This window comes from Arvicanthis niloticus, chromosome 15 (assembly GCF_011762505.2).
Source record: "Arvicanthis niloticus isolate mArvNil1 chromosome 15, mArvNil1.pat.X, whole genome shotgun sequence".
In the NCBI taxonomy this organism is placed as follows: Eukaryota; Metazoa; Chordata; class Mammalia; order Rodentia; family Muridae; genus Arvicanthis; species Arvicanthis niloticus.
In genome coordinates, this window is record NC_047672.1 from 22,359,663 (window position 1) to 22,379,601 (window position 19,939).

At 38.2% G+C, this 19,939-nt stretch overlaps 1 protein-coding gene and 1 gene segment (V, D, J or C); both read right to left on the reverse strand.

Annotated features, from left to right (window-relative positions):
• The window catches only part of LOC117721013 (T-cell receptor beta-1 chain C region-like), a 381,561-nt gene that overhangs the window by 142,077 nt on the left and 219,545 nt on the right, over nucleotides 1-19,939 (reverse strand).
• On the reverse strand, nucleotides 434-3,740 carry LOC117721014 (trypsin-4). The gene is made up of 5 exons (XM_034519695.2): nucleotides 3,701-3,740; nucleotides 2,556-2,715; nucleotides 1,387-1,640; nucleotides 893-1,029; nucleotides 434-626 (listed from the first exon to the last, which is right to left on the reverse strand). Exons 1-5 carry the CDS (start codon nucleotides 3,738-3,740, stop codon nucleotides 477-479), a joined length of 741 nt encoding a protein of 246 aa, XP_034375586.1. The 3' UTR covers nucleotides 434-476.

Below are 19,939 nucleotides of genomic sequence, written 5' to 3' on the forward strand. Positions count from 1 at the left end.
CTTGAAATATTAAAAAGCAGATATAAAACTATTTCCAGAATGCAGACAACTAAGTGTGTTGCTGTCAGTGATGGTACTGTTGATAAAACATGTCTACTCGTATCCTATACGACGAACAAATTACCATCAAAATATGTACCAACTGTTTTCAACAACTATGCAGTCACTCTTAAGATTGGTGGAGAACCATACAGTCTCAGAATTTTTGATACTCCAGGGAAAGATTACAACAGACTAAGATGGCTAAATTATTCCTAGACAGATGTTTTTCTCATATGTTTCTTTTAAACTACTGCTGAAGCCTTATTCCATGTGACATTTTTTGTAGATTGTAGGTTCTTAAAAACATTTCAATCTTAAGGAGAAATGATTTCAAATAGGAGTGTATTTCCACAAATAAAAAGATCAGAGACACAGAAAGTAAAGAAAAAAACATCACTTTATTGGCATAATGACTTCAAAGGGATTAAGGATGCTTAGTTTGCAGCAATGGTGTTCTGAATCCAGTCCACATAGTTGCAGACTTTGGTGTACACACCGGGGTTGTCCTTCAGGGCACAGCCATAGCCCCAGGAGACAATGCCCTGGAGCTGTCCATTGCAGACCACAGGGCCACCAGAATCACCCTGGGAGGGAGAAATGCAATATTAAAGGAAGAGGCATAAAGAAAAAAGACAACCTTACTCTAACCTGAAGATGCCATTCTAGCCATGCTTTGCCTTCCTGGTTAGCCCATCCTCTATTCTTGCTGACATGTTGAAATAACCTCCACAAGAGCCCTCCTCATTTTTCCATGGAACCACTAGAGGAAACTTCCTGCCTCATACACTTGGGCATTCTAACCTCTCTCCTAAAGAAAACACAGTATTTTTGTGAGAATGAAGCTGATTACCTGGCAGGAATCTTTGCCTCCCTCCAGGAAGCCAACACAGATCATGTTATTGGTGATCTTTCCAGGATAGGCGGCCTCACAGTCAGCCTGAGGCAGCACTGGGGCGTCCAGGCACTGGAGCAGGTCTGGGTTGTTCACTTTGAGGAAAGGATAAGAAAATAACATGATTCAGACCAGGAGAGTCATCAACATTCCAGTGGAGACAAAGCTATGGAACCTGCTTCAAGGTATTAAGGCCCAGCAAGAAACTAACATCCCAGAATAGTCATTATTGATATCCTTCCTGGAAGTAATAATAAAACAATCTTTATCTGCTCTGTTTATGTGCTGGAAACCAGATCACGTTGTGTGCAAATATCTCTCATACCCACTACTGAACTTGGTGTTATTGGGTACTTGCAATGGTTTTGCATCTTAGAAGCCAATGGTTTCAATGTAAAACCTTGCTTGCTTTTGGAAAGTTTCAGAGGAAATAGATGAAGTGTCCTACTCACCACCAAAGCTCAAGGTATTGCCCCAGCCAGAGATGAGACACTGGGTGCCAGCAGGTGCACATGAGCTGGGCAGAGCCACAGTGGCCACTCTGGCATTGAGGGTCACAGGGGAAGAGAGCTTGATCAGCATGATGTCATTGTTCAGGGTCCTGCTATTAAAGTTGGGATGCCTGATGATCTTGGCAGCATTGACAAACTGCTCATTGCCCTCCAGGACATTGATGTTGTGCTCTCCCAGTCTCACTTGGATGCGGCTGTTGGGAAGAGAAACCTGTTATATTCTTCATCTCCATTACTGCAAATAGTTGAGAGTTGTTAAACACTTTTTGCTGAATCAGCTTGGAATGGGGAGGAGCCGGGTTTAATATCACAAAGTGACACAGGTGTGTAGGCCAAGTAACATAGTTAGACTTGGCTCCTTTCTTCTTCAAATATTGGTAGTGTGATTGAGGTGAAGGACTGCAGTTGTAGACTGCTCATCAACCCCCTGTCCCTCCACCCTTTGTGAACCAAATAGCTCCTTGTATCATCATTCTTCTTCTGTGGCTTTGCAACATATAAACCATACTAATTTGTCTTTTCTCAAAAACTGTTACTTTCATCAGTCTATACCAGTGTGTAGTATGAATAGCTTTATCCATGCAACTGTGGCATCTTGTAACTTGCCATAAATTTATTCTGTGTGATTTTCCCCTACACTCTCCAAATTATAATCTGGCTGATTCTGATACACGTTCAGGTCTGACACCATCCTGTATACAAACTGGTTCTAAGTTCCCTCTTTATAGTGGAATTAGCAGAAACACACAGACTTTTTAAATGTTTACAGATTTTCCACACTCACTGAAATCTCTGAGTTTATCACCATGATATATGATCCAGGATTTCTATTTGTGAAAGTCTTGGTGTTACTTTATGTTTGATTCTTTGTATCTTACAATCATCTTTCCTTGCTTGCTTTAACTATATGCTTGAGGTATTTTGGATGATTTTATGGGTTTGGTTGGGTTTCTTTTCTGTACTATTACTCTCTCCAACCTTATGAAATAAGTAATTTATTTCCTCTGACTGTTTCCCTTCACTGTATCAGGTCATTTCTTGCCTGATATTATACTTTCCCTTTAGGAAGGTCAAGTGTGTGTTCTATACGGTCAGGTCCCATCACTTACGACTTGTAGCAGTGAGCTGCAGACACCACCCACTGGTCATTGATGAGGGAACCTCCACAGAAGTGGTAGCCAGAGTTCAGGGACACCTGGTATGGGACAGAATTTTCTTGGCAGGTGTATCCTCCAACGATCTTGTCATCATCATCCACAGGGAAAGCAACTTGAGTAAAAACAAGAAGACTACTGAGAAGACAATTTATCAAGGTCTTGGAAGGTGAAGCCCTCAGCTTTCAGCTAACCAGAGGTTCTTAATAAATGCAAGAAGAGAAGGTAAAAAGGTAACACTGTATCCATAGTAGGCATAGGACATGTTGTCCAACACTGTATTGCACTACACAGCACTATAGGACAATAGAAAGATACCCTATAGGTGACTGCACTCTGATGGGTTACCAGTGACATAGCCATCAATGCTCTCAGCATGCAGAAATAGGGTGCAAACATTGTTATCTTATCCTCTACCTGTTTTGATTTCAGGCTCTTCATTCTTTGAACTCTTTTGGTTATCAGATTTTAAAGAGCTTACCATTGTTGGGAGTGTCTTGGATAATATCCTGGGTATGTAGAGCTTTATATACCCATGGATTTTTACAGTTTAAGTCTGTATTTTAAGGAAAATGGAGAGCAGTCCTTCTAAAGGACAGAGGGATGTAATATTATTGTTAAGGATTTTTGATTTTTTAATTTGATTTTATGTTTATACATGTTAAAGTCTTTGGGGGTATTTTTAGAAAATAAAATGCTCCAAAATGTCCTTCCTACTATGAGTCATTGCCCCAAGCATATAACTTAAGAATTTTGAGACAAAAAGTCTGTAGTTTAATGAGTTTTTCATTTTTAACTTAGGCCTTTCCTCTGTAAATGCAACCAGGGCCTAGTATCTCTAAGCTGTAGAGCCCATACAGGTTAATTTTCTGTACCCTCCACATGTCTTCCTTTTATTATATTCTCTTATCACTAAATAAAATGAGAGTGGAAGGGGTAATAAACTTTAGACTTACGGAGAAACTTGAAAGATTGGAATCAGAGCTGCTACTGGCCGAAGAAAGAGGACGATCGAGTATAGATGGGGTGAAGACTCAATTTGGTGGGGTTCATGGTTTATAGAAGGAAGAGCAAGACCTGGGTTAAGACATAGAACTCACCAGCAGCTCCCACAAGGGCCAGGAACAGGAGTGCACTCATTGTGGCAGAAGGTAGTAAGCACTGGGGGAAAGCCTGCCTTTATACCCCAATTCAAGGAGAAGGAGGTGTAAGCAGGAGGGCCCCCTCTTCTTCTACACAAGCACACCTGTGGTTTTCTCCTTCCAAGTGCCTTGTATTATCTCTGTTCTGTTTGTCTATCCTGTAGGTGGATGAGGTACACATGATAAGGAAACTTTCTCCTGGTGTAGAAAAGGAAAGAAATTGATTCTTGAAAATAGGTTTTGCAAAACAGTGGAAACATAGACGTGGTCTATGCATCATAGCCTTTCTTAGGCTGATATGAAGAGGCTTTGTGTTAGAGAATGGCCACATTCTTTAGATATCTTTGAACATCCTGGGAAACTGGTGTTGGTATGAGATGATGATGATTAACTAAAGACTGATTCATCATGTAGAAAGTTCATATCTATAGGTTGAAGTAATAAAAATTAAAGTGTTTAGTAAAATGTCAAAGGAAGAAATAGATATGATTTGTATTGTCAGTTTTTTTTATTGACTCTCTAACAAGGCTTGTATAGGTAAAGTGTTTTGAAGTTTGAAGAATGAAGTTTGAGTGGACACTTCCTCAATGTTCCAGAGATACAACCAAAACCACATTCTCCTTTTCTCTGTCATGACCTTCTACTTCATTTTTGTGCCTTTTAGTCCATTTTCTGATCTTCATGGCTCTATTAATAATCACGGTGGAAGAGTAAAATGTCTCTACCTTCTAGATACAGGCAGTTTGAGATTAAAATCTATAATCTAGATCAAATTTGAGGAAGGACTTCAACAATACATAGTCTGCTTTCTGTTCACAGAATTGCCTTCTGTAGAGCTATTACTACATTAACAAGTTGTCATAAATAGAAATCAAGATTAAAAATATAGGAGAATTCTGATATCCTATATTTTTTTAGTGAGACTATTATATCAGACTTAATTCAGAGACAACATTCCTGCAAAAGATCTGTGAATGGTTCTAATAAAGCCATTGAGTCCCAGCACTCAAGTTTATTGAGACATAAACTGCCAAGAGGTAGTATATTTAAAAAATGATGTGAGATTATACATAGTGTTATAAACTAATTTGAGGAAACCTTTTTCAGAACCTACTTAATTTTTTAGTTAATTTGATCTTAGTGTTTTTGAGGCACACGAACAAGCAGAGTTCAACAGATGTTCTAGAGATGCTGATCAAAGAAGAAAAATCTAAGTTTAGGATGTAGTGATTGGTTTTGACATGCCACTTATGGAAAACAGTGATGCCAAGGGACACTGGAATGTCCTGGGTAAAACACCCCAGTGAGGGCTGCTAGTAATGTCTGTACCCATGACTGGTACACAACAGAATTTGTTCTCAGAGCCCTTCTTTCTGTTCCTTGAATCTCATGAAGTGGCTCATGGGCTCATGCCTCAGTGGAGTACTGTTCTATTTGTAAAATTTCTGACAGCTTTTTAAGACTTTTCACCCAACAGTCATACACTACATCATTTATGTGTGGAGCCCCATTTCCTTTTAAAAAGAGTTTTTGCAATGAAGGATGAAAAAGGAATTAATAAGGCAGATACTATGACCGGACCTATTCTTTCTTTTTTTTTTTTTTTTCCAAAGAAACTATCTAAAATTGGCATATGGTCTTAAGGCTCCAAAAAGGTATGGAAACCCGTGTGAAGTGTGAGATTTGCTACAGGTGGCATCTAAAAGGCTAAGCATGCCAGAAGTCCCAGATAGATAAGTTAAACATCTAGCTCCTCCTGCCATTATTTTCTTGGCTTGAACACCAAATTTATATTTTACCTGGCACTGTGTTTCAGAACCTTGAACCTTGCCTTACCAGGACTTCTCACCCAACTGGGCCATATCGAACACAGGGTTGCTCATAGCCAGCAGACAGGTTGTAAGGATATCATTATGGTTAGTTCGATAGCAATCAAATTTCCTGAAGTAAAGTTAGGATGTTGCTGTTTTGTTATTTTTCCTTTTAAAAATGTTTTTGTTTAACAATATCCACTCAAATCCCAGTCATCTGCTATCTCCTTATATCTGCACTCTTCTGTTTCCACCTACCCCAAAATAATGTATACACTAACCAATGACCAAACAAAATAAATAAAACAAAACATAAAACATCTTAAAACATAAGCTGTCATATGTCATAGTGTATCCCAAAATATATCCCTGTCCACACGTTTACTTGGAAATGTTCAATGCAATGAGTCATTGGTCTTGTTTAAGGTCTCTTTATTCTGTGACACCATTAATATTTGTTTTTCACTGGGACTTTCCTGTTTATCTCGTTGTTACCCTGTTTTGTGGAAATCCTGCAGCTTTGGATCATCAGAACAGGTCCTTTCATGAACTTCAACAGTTCACAAATGCTGTAGATTTGAGGTAGCCTCGATTTGGGCCTGAGTGGTAGCTGAGAAGGTCAGCCTGATTGCTTTCCCTTATTTACACAACCAGCGGAACTCTTTAACACTGCTGCTGTGAAGTTACTCTATGGCTCCCCAATCCCCACCTCTGCAAGATTCAGCACTCTTGTTCTCAGGACTTCAGGGTTTGGTCATCCACACCCATGCCTCTAGAGTCAACTACACTGTGTGGCCCAGTTAGATGTAGGACCTACTCTCCCAAGTGCTGCAGTCAGAAAGGGGCTGGGCCCACTCTCCAGTTTTTACAACCTTGGAGCTTACTCACCCTGGCCTTCTCCATCAGGAACAGCTCCACTGCATTGCCAAGGTGAGGTACAGGGCTCGCTCTCCCACCACAGAGGGACAGAACCAGCTTCCCTGCTCTCATGTCCTCAGGGATAGCTCTCCTGACTAAAACAGGTAGAAAAGGACCAGGACTTTACCACCTCACTTACTCTACCTTGGGTCAGGATCAGATTGGTGACAGGGCCAGCTCTTCTAGGTTAATGCCCACCTGGCTAGCTCAGTTCTACACCCTCCAATAGGGCTAGTGCAACTGTGCTGCCAAGGCTAAGAGCAGGGCCCACTCTCCCAAGTGCTTCAGCTGGCAAGGGGCAAGGCCAACTCATCCACTCTCATGACCTTGGCTGGGGTCATCTCTACTGACTTCTCAGGTGACAACATGCTTAAAGGAGGAGAGAGCATTATAGTTACTTATATTCTAATGTTAATTGGGTCTCCCAAACTGTTTGTTTAGAGGGTCTGTACATAGCATCTAGGAACCTGCCTCCATTTAATTCTGATTGGTAAATAAAGATGTCAATAGCTAATAGCTGGGGAGGAGAGACATAGGCAAGTTTTAAGGTTCCTGAGCTTGGTGTCATGAGGAAGAGGAAGTAGTGGGACATGGAGGCCACCATAGAAGGGCAATAACTTGCAGGAGGGAGACGCAAAGCCTACAAGTAATGGGGGAAAGAACACATAACCCAAAAGGCTGCTCAACTGGGTCAAGAGCACCCAAGATGGAACACATAAATTTGTAAATAGTAACTTAGAGTTATTGGTCAGAGGTAGATTCTAACAACATGGAAGTTAGGTAGTTGCCCAGTGATTGTGCTCCTTAATGCATATTAAAATGTAAAGGCTGGGTTTGTGTCGTTCATTTGGGAACATAAACCATTGAGGCAAGTAGCAACCTTGTGCCGGAATTTATTGAAATAATACTACAGGGCATCACTCCTGAATCCAAACCATCTAACAGCAGATGAGTGTCAGAGCAGCTCTCCTGTACTCACACCCTCAGGGTTGGTTCGACCCCCGTCACCCACCCAACCTCCCGCCACTAGGGACAAGTCTACTGTGCTTCTCATGTTAGGTGCATGGCTACCCCCCCCCCCCATTCTCAGAACCCCATGGCCATTTTTTTTTTCTGCTGCAGATAGTGCCGAGCTGAGTGTGAGGTGGCCAACATGTCCAGGCCTGAACAATTCATGGCAGAAGAGTGGCAGAACAGTACTCTCATGTTCTTGCCCTGGAAGCAAGTTCACCTGAGCCCCAGCCACCAGGCCCAGTCCTATTGTGCTGCTTAGGTGAGGTACAGGGTCTGTACTCCCATGGTGGGTCCAGTTCTCAAGGGCACAGTAGCCTGTGAAGGGTGGACCAACTCAGCACAACCCCTAGACATCCATGTGGTATCAGGTGGCTACCCAGACCATGACAACCCTATGGTCTTTACTGGTAATATGAGTCACAGAAGCTGCATAGCAAGGGTCTCAGTTATGGCCCCCAGTGTTATCAGAGGACTTGACCATGGCTTCAGGAGGCGGTATTGTCTACCCACAACAGGCTATTTTTCTCCTCCCTCTCCTCTCCAGTTCCATCTCCCTTCACAAGGTTCAAAGGATTCTGCTTCTCTTTCTCTTTCATCTGTCAACCACACACTTGCACATAACAATGTCTCCCATTGTAGGTAGGTCATGTAGCTGTTGAGCATCTGGGTGACCTCCTCTGTCTGTGCCACATAGTGTGGTTGCAAACAGTCCTCTAGGTATCTACATCCAGTCTGTGTGGCACAATGCCAAGTAGTCTTCTGTGTGTCTATGGCCTTCCAGAGCAAAATGGTGGCAGGCATGTTTTTGGGCATCTCTCCCAGCCCGTGCCTCTTGGCATGGCATTGGGTGGGTCTCTCAATATCTCTGCCCTACTGAGCTTTGCTGCTTGGTGACAGGCAGGCCTTTGTATTTCTATGGTCCACCTGAGCAGTGAGGCTGCAGGCAGGTCTGTGATCATCTTTCCCTACTTGTGTTGCTTGGCATTGTGGTCAGGAAGTCTCTGGATGTCTCTTGACTTTATTTTCAACCTCCACTGTCAACAGCATAGCTCTGGAATACATTGTGGACTCTTTGTCACTGACCTCAGCACATAAACCCAGTGTTGCTGCCCAAGGTGTATCAGTTGCTGTATTGTCTCATACACTAGATTGAGATGAGTATGATAGATTCGGTGAACAAACCATTTACTTTCCATTTGAATCTCTGTGCTACACCCAATACTACTCATTCTAGTATTCAAAAAAAATTTTTTTTTTGTTTTCCTGTAAAACATTTTCCTAATCCCAATTCAATACTTGGCATTGTGAAATCATTGTATTTAAAAGTTGGTAATAGTGACTAATTTCCATGTGTATATTTAGCACTGTAGATTATCATCTTTTATGAGCCTGTATTTATTCTATCATTCTGCTTTTCATACAGGTCAAATGAGCTTTACAAGTGGAAATATGTTTTTTAAAAGCATGTTCGATATCTAATTTGTAAGCATTGAGCATGTTAGTCATACTATAAGCTGACATGCTCTGACATGAGCTTTCTGGTTGCCATGACATTTTCTATTACTTGTTTCTGTCTCATGAAAGAGGGAGATAAGTCATACTGTTAACTCATTTTCAGATATGACCAATCTATATCTCTGAAAGGAAGTGATTTTTTTCATAGCTGGTTAGGGGGAAACGTAGAGATGATACCTGAACTATTCCTCTAAAACCTGAGCTTGTATCCCATTATGTTGCTATAGAGTGTTTCTTCTGGCATATTCAGTTTAAAAATAGTTTTTCTACTTATGCCCACAGAGAAGTATACTCTTTATTCCTCATCAAGGAAATATTTTTTGAAACAGACATTGATCACTACAGAAAATAACACTCAATTAAAGTACAGAGTTATGAAGCCCAGTCCCAGTAGCTATATCTAAAAAACAGTCCTATATTTAAGTCTCAGAAATGTTGCATAGGACAGAGTCAATAGAGTGTAATAGCCACAGGATCTGAGAGTTTACTGTGAGATTTTCTCTTCTAGTAATGTTAGAAGCTATACCCACAAAGTCTTACCATCACAAATGTACAAATGTTAGATGAACAAGTACTACAACAGTGGATGTGCCTAAGTAAATAGGAAAACACCTATGAAAATGCAAACCTATGCAAGAACTATAGGTGACAGAGGAAAACTGGAAGTGGGAGAGGTTGTCTTCCCCAGCAAGGAACACACCAAGCATACCAATTGACTGTCAAGTGCCAAATAACCAGCTCTAAAAACATACACACAAGTAATATTTACAAATTGGGCAGATTATATTCAGGAGTATTCATGAATATATCTATATATACATATATGAATGTTTAACAGTAAAAGAATAGGCTATACATTTTAAGGAAAATGGAAGGTAGAAATGTTATAAATATAACCTCAAAAATAATTCAAAACAAAATATCTTTTCTTTATTCTTGAAAATTTCATACATTTATTCAATGAAATACAATCATATCCAATCCCATTTCTTTAGGATACCATGCCCATTTTCCACAACATGTTTCTCTTCCAACATTATGCTTTATTTTGATAACTCACTAAGTCTAATTAGTGTTGTCTATATACTCAATGGAAAGAAATAATAAAGTAAAAGGCAAAATTATTACATTTTGAAGATGATACAATCCTGTACTAAAGGGTATGACAGAAATTCCATGGATATGATAATTTAATTTACATCAAAATTCAAATAATATTCTTCACAGAATTAAATAAAACAAGACCAGATACATACCAAGCTTGAATGGGCAATGTAATCCTGAGCAAAAAACACTGCACCATCAACAAAACTTATATATGTAGAACAATTTAATAGAATTGAGGGCTTTTATTGAAACAACATAGCTACAGCTTACTTATCTTAAAAATTCTGATCCAAACACACACTTTAGCAAAGATAGCTTCCTCTACAAATAGTGCTGAGAAAAGTATACTTGAGCATACTTACTTGACTAAGAATGAAAACAACTGAATAAAATGAGAAAAGGGATGTAAGATAAAAAAAATCTGAATTGAAAAAAAATAGGTACAAATAGTAAAGAAAAATCCGACCTGAAATTTTGTAAGGAAAAAAACCATAAGTCAAATACAAAACTCCATGGAAAGTCTCACTAGCAGGATGGATCAAGGAGAGGACATAATATGTGGACTTGAAGAAAAGTGGAAGAATTACAAAAATCTAACAAGGACAAAAATAAAATAAATAGTAAAATTTCTTATGATTTTTCTATGTACAAATCAAATATAGATGATATTGGGCATAGACAAACCATGTCTGTCTCATCAGATAAGGGAAAGACCCTCATAGTCATCAATCCACCATTGTGCATCAAGTTGCAGCAGAAGTAAGCACATCCTTCTCCACTGGGCCCAATAGGGCAGCTCTGCTAAGGAAATGGTATCCAAAGGCAGGCAACAGAATCAGAGACAACCTCAGCTTCAATTGTTAGGAAACCTACAAGAAGATCAAGCTGTACTTTTGCTACAAATATGTAGTGGACAGAGGTCCAGCCTAGGCATGTTCTTTGTTCATGGTTCAGTCTCTGTAAGCCCATATGGGTCCTGTTAGTTGACTCTGTAGATTTTTTTTGTCCTTGACCCCTCCATGTCTGTTAATCCTTCCACTAACTTTTCTGCACGATTTCCTCAGCTCTGCCTATTGTTTGGGTAGGGTTTCTACATGAGTTTCCATCAGCTACCGGCTGAAGCTTCTTAGAAGAGAGTTATGCTGGTTTTTTTTTTTTTTTTTTTTTTTTTTTTTTTTTTTTTTTTTGTCTCCAAGCATGCCAGCATATTATTAATAATGTTAGGTTTTTCCTATAGAATATGTCTCAAGTTGTGTCAGTCTTTGGTTGACCATTCCCTCAATCTTTGCTCTGTCTTTATCCCTGCACAAATCCTGAGGCAAGATAAATTTTGAATAAAAGACATTGTGTATCCTGTGGAGGATTGGTGTCCCTGTCCCTCCACTGGAAGTCCCACCTGGTTACAGGAAATAGTTCAGTCTCCATAGCTCCAGTTGCTAGGAGTCTCAGCTAAGGTCACATTCACAGACTCCTGGGAGTCTACCCCATCCCAGGCTTCTGGTCCATGCAAGAAATGGACCCCCACCAATTTCTATTTTCTCTCTCAGCCCTCTCCTGTCCCTTGTTCTTTTCTCCCCACACCTGATCCTCACCCCCTTTCACTCCCCTTCTACCTCCAATATCTATTATGTCTTCCTATATGGCTTATGTAAGGGATGAAGGCATAGTTCAATAATGTAACCATCATCAGTCAGGTAAGTTCCCCTAATATTTTATAGACATTGACTAGGGCCAGACTAGTACTTGACAGAGTGAATTACACTTACCCAGTTTGAAACTAATTTGGAGATTTTATTAAAGATGCTTTAATATACACTTAAGAATAAGGGTTAGAAGAGAGACATTCAAGGAGAAAGCAAGATATACTCAAGTATGGGTATGGACACTGAAGGGCAGCGTGGCCTTTACAAATGGAAAATCTTAGTATAACATGAGATATCTTTTCTGCCAGATTTAATCCAGAATAGGCTATAAACATAATTTTCTTTGATGCAGACTTTAGATAATTAATAGGTTGAGGACAGTCAAGTTTATCAGAATATATCTTTAATGCTAACATATAATTTAAATTTTAAATTAAGTTTCTAATTATTTAAAAAATCTTTGAACTTAGCTATTTCTAGAGATCTTACTAATACATAATACAAAATTGCCAATTTTGTCAGTTTTCTTCAGCTGTTAAATTCCAACTGAAGCAAGCCTATCATATGTAAGATTATTTTTATTCTCTTGCCTAGGATGTCCAGTTAAGTGTACAACATAAACAAATTAACAGGTAATAAATGTCACCTCTTTGGGGGATATATAAAGCCACATTATCTTTATTTAGATTTTCAGATATTTTTTTTAAAGTACAAGTTGAATAACATACTTACCAAAATAAAGCTATGTATACTTCCAAATACATTTTCCAAACATTTTATTCTTTTTCAATTAAATATTGGAAGAATCACTAGAGAAAAAAGACTGTATGCCAGACACCTCATGAACTGAATAGCCATAAGCCAAACTGCTTTCAAAGGAAACAAATAAAATGGACATCTTAAGCCAAATACTTTGAAAGCAAGCCAAAATATATTTAACACAGAGGAGTCTAAAATAAGCTCAGAATAAACAAATAGATTATTGGTCAAATCAAGAAATTACTTGTAAATGTAAATGTCATGTCACTTTTATTTTCTTAGCTACAGTGATTTGATAAGAGCCCTACCAAAGCTGTGGAAATACTCAGCTTAAGATGAGCCCAGAGTGTTTCTATCCACCTCTGGGCCTTGGCATGGAAGCTTCTAGCCTCCATACAATCTAATCTGTAATTCCAAACCTTGAAGGTTGTGGCTTCAGGCCTCACTCTGCTAACTTAGGATAGCTGTCTCCTGAGAGGCTCTGCCAGAGCCTGACAAATACAGAGGCAGGTGCTCGTAGCCAACACAGTGAACTGAGCACTGGGTCTCCAATGGAGAAGTTAGAGAAAGGACTGAAGGAGATGAAGGAGTTTGCAACCCTATAGGAAAAACAACAACATCAACCAGCCAGACCCCCAGAGCTCTCAGAGACTAAACCACTAACCAAGGAGTACACATGAAGGGACTCATGGCTCCAGCCGCATATGTAGCAGAGGATGTCCTTGTCAGGCATCAATGGGAGGAGAGTCCCTTAGTCCTGTGAAGTCTTGATGCCCCAGTGTAGGGGAATTTGAAGGTGGGGAGGCAAGAGTGGGTGGGTTGGTGGGGTACACCCTCATAGAAGCAGAGCAAGGGAGGATGGCTTCCTGGGCGGTGGGGGTGGCTGAGCCAGGAAAGTAGGAAAGGGGATAACATTTGAAATGTAAATAAAAAATATTTAATATAGGTAGAGATAGGTAGAGATAGGTATATAATATTTCAGCTTTCAAAGACTTACAGCTGAAGAAACTCATAAACCTCCTACTTCATTCTGTACACTGAATGGGTAGTTAAACTCAGCTGTTCTGGACCAAAATCCTCTCCAAGCTGACTGATGCAAATTAGCTTTCCTTGGCTTCTGACTACATTGCTGCTTGGAAATACTTCCTCTAAATTCTATAAACTGAATTGAACTGCTCTGAAATCAACTGCCCTCCTCTGAACTAAACTGAGCTCAACTTCGCTCAACTGAACTGCATCAAACTGAACTGCTCAGAACTGAACTGCTGTGAACTGAGGTGGATTGAATTTCCTCTTCCTTACTGCGTGTTAAGTAAACTCTCTTTCCAGCCTGTTTTTGTGAGAGTTGGCTATTACCTATCTCTGACTCATTCTGTCAAATCTTTCTTGATTAGTCACTTTGTTTCTCAATTAGACCTCATTGTTTGGGATTAAAGGTGTGTACTAAAGGCACATCCACATTCTATCCAGAGGTACTAAAGGTGAGTATTCCAGCGGTAGGGATTAAAGGTGTGTCACTTACCTTCATTCTGGCCAGTTCATAGTTTTTGATGTGATCCCTTGCCAGAGCAGTCATGTTGCTGGATTAAAATTTCTCTAAAAGAGCAAAAACTCATAAGTAAATAAAAAAACACACATCAGAGGAGGCAGCAAGGATACTTACAAACCAACAGTCTGGCTAATACCTGCCTCTGATGTAAGTGAGTCTGCCAGTTAGAAGTAAGTCATTTTGGAGAATCCACATTTGGATCTCATAACTGTTAATATAATTAACCAACCAACTAAACAAACAAACAAAAAAAATCAAAGAAATAAACTAGCACAGAATTAAAATAAAAACTTTATATCAAAGGAAATAAGAGAATTTATAGCTTATTCTAGAGTCAAATATGAGTAACCATGGTATAGATCACAGACTTAGTTATCCAAATTTTATCTTCTAATATAGTTACTATTTCTTGAATTTTTTGGAACATATCAAAAAAACCCGTAAGTCAAGACCCTTTTCAAATACATTGTTAGAAACAGCAGAATTGTGGGTTACAGTTAAGCTGGGAAACCTTAGCTTTAGATGCTCTTATGACATCCTTATCTTCTGAGTTGTTGGAACCAGGTAAAACACTATGTCAATACATTGCAAAAGGTATCACTCAATGTCAGTCTGGCAAGTGATGACTATTAAAAGGTAGAGCAAGAACCTGCAACGTTCCAACAACTCCACATCTTTGAGTCCTAATAAGTTAATAATCCTATAAAATATTCAATATTACATGCACCTTCTTTTTAGGACATCTTACTCAGTTTCAAGGAACTTTATTCAAAAGGGAGGTCTTGCAGCATGTACAATTGCCAGAGTCCATGGTAGGTAGCTTAAGAGAAAGTAGTATATGATACTACAAAGGTACAGCTTACACAGTCAAGACCCCAGCAAGTTACTAAGAATACAGACATATCACTGTGACTGGACAGCCAATATAAGTAACTTATGAAAGAGAATCATTTATTTTGGATCACACATTCAGAAGCTTCATGGCACAGTCCTTGGCTCAGTTGCTTCTGCAACCTTTGATATAAAGTTGTCTTATCTAAGGGCAACTGGAGCAAAGCTGGAGGAAATGAGAAGAGCTAGACAAACAGAGGCCAAGAGGGCTGTAACCAAAAAGAATGGGCTGCCCAAGCTCTTGTAGAATTCACAGGTTACTTTATGTGCCAAGAGGCCCAAATGCTTGACCTTGGATCCAAATTTACTGTGTGATGTTCCAGGTATCTTTTTATTTTATTTTATTTTATTTTTTTTGCTTTATCACAAGCTTCCACCCTATTTTCTTACAATGAGAAGATATACAATGTACTTTAATGTATGGGAAATAAGTAATTTTGGTAGTTGCTCTATGAGAGAAAAGAGTGTCTTAAGTCTTAGAGGACATACTGGTAGTGAGATTTTGAAACATTGTATATATCACTATACTTTGGGATTCATCAGATGCCCTTGAATAAAAACATAAGCATTAGTCATTGGTGAACAGGGTTGGAATATTATAGTTTGTATGAAATATCTCACACAAGCTCCCTGTGAAATGTCTTTCACAGGGTTGTGTACAACCCTTCATGCTATTTGGGGGTGATCTGGACAAAGTAGACTATGAGACCACTCTGTAGGAAATACTACATCACTGTCTTTGTCCTTGTGACAATGTCTTGCCTAGATTCTGTCTCCCATTGAATCTCTTTGTCCTGTTCATAATAAGATGTATGAGGTTCAGCCTTAGCATAGATGCAGTAGTAGCAGAGCCAAAGACTGTGCCATGAAGCTTCTGAATCTGTGAACCAAAATAAATGATTCACTCTTACAAGTTACTTATATTAAATGTCCATTCACAGTAATAAGTCTTACTAATATAAGCCCTCACACCCTCTTTCCTGTTGTTTACTTTGAACTCAACATCAATATGAAAGTTTCCTATTTAGAGGATGTTATTTGCGTTTTTTACTCATTATCTGGCACAATTTGTCATTGGGGTGTGATGATGAAAGAGAAAGTCTAACAGTTACAATGATCTGATTATTAAAGATTAACCATCTAGTACAATAAAATGATAAAAGTTCATCTTTACATAGCAGTCACTCTCTACACACCTTCTGTGTTTGTTGGAATTGCTTAATGAATTGAGACTAAATGTAGGGCTTAGAGTTATCTCTATGTCGACTGTCATTATGGAAGCACCAGTGACTTCCATGAGATGAAAGTGTAATGCACATATATATTATCATACTTCATCCATATTATATCACACAAACAACACTTGATGTTAAAGTCAACCAGTCAGTAGCTCCTTCCACATGACTTTGTTCAAAAGATGTATGTACTATGTCATATACTTGGAAGACCAACAGCTGATAAATGCATATATTCTAGATTAACAGGACCAGAAATATCTTGTAAAGATATTCAAGCCCCATAGAAAAATTATCCACCTGTCCAGGAGCCAGTATGATGTCAATGTGGAAAAACCTTGTACATTAACATCATTGTGCTTGAGCCAGTTCCTGGCTTTGCCTGTCCAAACCCATAACATCTGCTGTGTTTCACAACCTTGGGAAAGTCATCAGAGGGAAGGTGAATATATACACATTGGTAACCTTAATCAAGTACATAGCTTTGTACAAATAAATAGTTTTTAGAACTTTCCTTTTCGAACAACCTTGTAATGTTGGATTCAGAAACAGAATCTCTAACAGTACATGGTATATTCACAATTCTCCTGCCTCAGCTCTTGAGTGATAATGTTAGACTTACAGTTATGTTCCTTTACCTGCCAAACATTTTATCAGAAGAATGTTAAAGGTGTGTGTGTGTGTGTGTGTGTGTGTGTGTGTGTGGAAATCCACCGCTACTTGGGAACTTTTTCCTTTACTTAAGCTATATTTAATTAACAAATATTTATGAAATTTATGGTGTATTTCAGGATTTCTGTGCTTACAGTGAACAAAAGCAAAAAATAAAGAATAAGACCTTGTTTTCATTTTACTTATATATGTATATTTGTGAGTCAATATACACATGAGGATATAAAATATGAACCCGGAGAATAAATAAGCATAACTAATTTATCTATCTTTTATCTATGTATGTATGTATATATGTATGTATGTATGTATGTATCTATCCATCTATACATACACACACATACATACATACACATACTACATACACACATACACACATACACACACACATACATACATACATACATACATACATACATACTTTATTTTTAAAATAGAGATTAGGTGGTAAGAAGAGAGGGTAAATTATGAATATGATATGGCTTTCAGGTGAGTAGGCAGGGAAGTTCTCTTTGGGGCCTTCTCTTTGAGGAGATGATAATACAATGAACACTTGCATAAGAAGGAACTATGAAAAGAAGGGATTAATGAAGGGTTTCTTATGCTATCCCGAGTTTATAACAAAAACAAACCAACACACATACTCAGTTTTCTTTAAAATAAAATAATTCTGACATCCAGCATGTGAATAATCACCCTGCCATTGCTTTAGCTTATAAAAACATGAAGATATGAACTATGGTGCTCAACAGAGTAAAATATATTTATAAATATAAAAGTAAAATTTGAATAAAATAATTTTTATGAAATACTACTAGGATACCAGATGCAATTCCAGATGATATATATTATGCATCTTATTTTATTGCAACAGGATGATTTCAATATTTCTCATTTTAATAATCTCAAAATATATATGCTTATATATTAAAATAACCCAACGAAAGAGAAGTAACTTTATTATAAATCAACTTTTCTAATGAAGTTTTGCTTTTAATGTTGAAAAAGGAATTGATTGTACTCAAGTTGAACTCTACCAAACTGAAGTTTAAGGTTTCCACTTTAAGAAGGCTTCATTATTATATTCTGAGTTTATAACAAAAACAAGCCAACAAAACAGGTCTATATAGCACAACTGTGCAGGTTGCTCATATATGTTGGGACACATCCTTGGGAGATGGCATGCAGTAAAACCTCTCATTTGGAGAGTAGTTAAAACAACATGTTTTAAAATTGTAAATCTTCAAATGTCTTCCATCTTCTCTAGCTAATAAGAACATCCTGAGAATCAGTATGGTCATAGGAAACTGGTTGATACCTGGTCTCCAGTGAAGAGGAGCATTATAGCCTTCTATGTGAAAAGTGTTGTCAGGCCAATGAGATGAGATAAGTGTAATATGCCAGTGCAACTAAATCCTGAAATCTGCTGAGAGGACGACTCAGATTTATGCTACTACAAGTTATGTGTGAGGAATTCTAAAGCAGAGAAGTATGATTTCAGGACATATGAAGATCAATCAAAGCTTTATTTGAATAATAGTTTTGGCTTGAATTCTTTTAACAATCTCAGAGTGCTACAGTGATCAATAAAAACTGGTACCTAAAAAAATCTTCCCATGAAACATGAATAGTATGCTGGAAGAAGACTTTGAAAGAGTTGTGCATTAATTAGGCTACCTGATAGGAGCAATTTGTAAATGACTTCTCCACATGCATTCTTTCTAGTTAGCCAGACAAGATGAGGCTCATCCTTCAAACAATCTTTTCTGGTTTAGTTTATTTAGACTTTGTGGATATGAACACTCTCTCCCCACCCCAGGGTAAAGTGCAAATGTCAAGCTTGTGAAATGGATTTATCCTATTTTTAACAAAAAAAAAAAAAAGTTTCATTTGATTACTTTGTTTTTCTCTGTGCATATTATACTCTCCATCAGTATTATACCTTCTTAATTTTTTTTTTTGCTTTCTGTTTATTTGTTTATGCCTGTGCCTCTCTCAGAAGATTAGGTGCCCACAGACTCCAGAAGAGGGCACTAGGTTCCCTAAAACTGGAGTTCCAGGTAGTTGTGAGCTGCCTCATGTAGGTGCTGTAAACTAAACATGGGTCCTCTGCAAGAGCATCAAGCACTCTTAACTGATAAACCATCTCTCCAGCAACAGTATCTTTTCTCACATGTTTATCCTACAAACTTTTCTATGCATAGTTTTCTTTTATATTTCCCTTTTCTCCATGCTATCTGCTTTTAAATTACTTAATTCAAAAGGTTTCATTCTAATAATACATAAACTCTTAGTTTTAAAATAACTATCATAGTTCTTTTATTTTCCAAACATTGATGATGGAGTTGCTATCTCCAATTGAGACTTATGAAACTAAAAAGCTGGTTGTTGTGGTGGTGGTTGTTATCGTTGTTCCTGGTGTGTTGCTTTCTCTCATCTGAGTAGTAGTTGTGAACTGCACCTGAAGAGCTGTATTACCATGAGGAATAAACTCATAATAGAAAATAAACCAGGACAAGATATGCAACATAGCAAGGAAATACATAACAATGTCAAACTCTCAAATTGTATCTAAAAAGCAAGAATACAATATCTTTAAAATTTCAACACCTCAATAAGTCAATTTCATTTCACTCAAACACTTCAAATATGAACGAAGACTTCAAGTATTTCAATTTAAAAATTAGCAGTGAGCTCAAAGAAAACTGAAAAAAAAAAGAGAAGATAAAATAAGACACTTGTTTCATGTTTTTAGGCAGCAACTTCATCAAAGAAATTATGATCCTAAATGTGGCTAAGATAGTTCGGAAATGGACAGCTCAATAAACCAATAAATTCATTAGAATCACTGTGAAAAGAATAACCAACAGTATAGGTGACTCAAAAAAAAAGGAGGAGGAGGAGAGGAGAAGAAAGAGGAGGAGGAGGGGTGAGAAGAAGGAGGAATGGGGGAGGAGGGAGGCAAGAAGGAGGATGAAGAAAAAGAGGAGGAGAAAATAAAAAAAGAAAAAAGGAAAAGAAAAAGGACTAGTAAGGTCCTGAACCCAAGAATAAGAAAATTTCATATCCAGACAGAAATAATG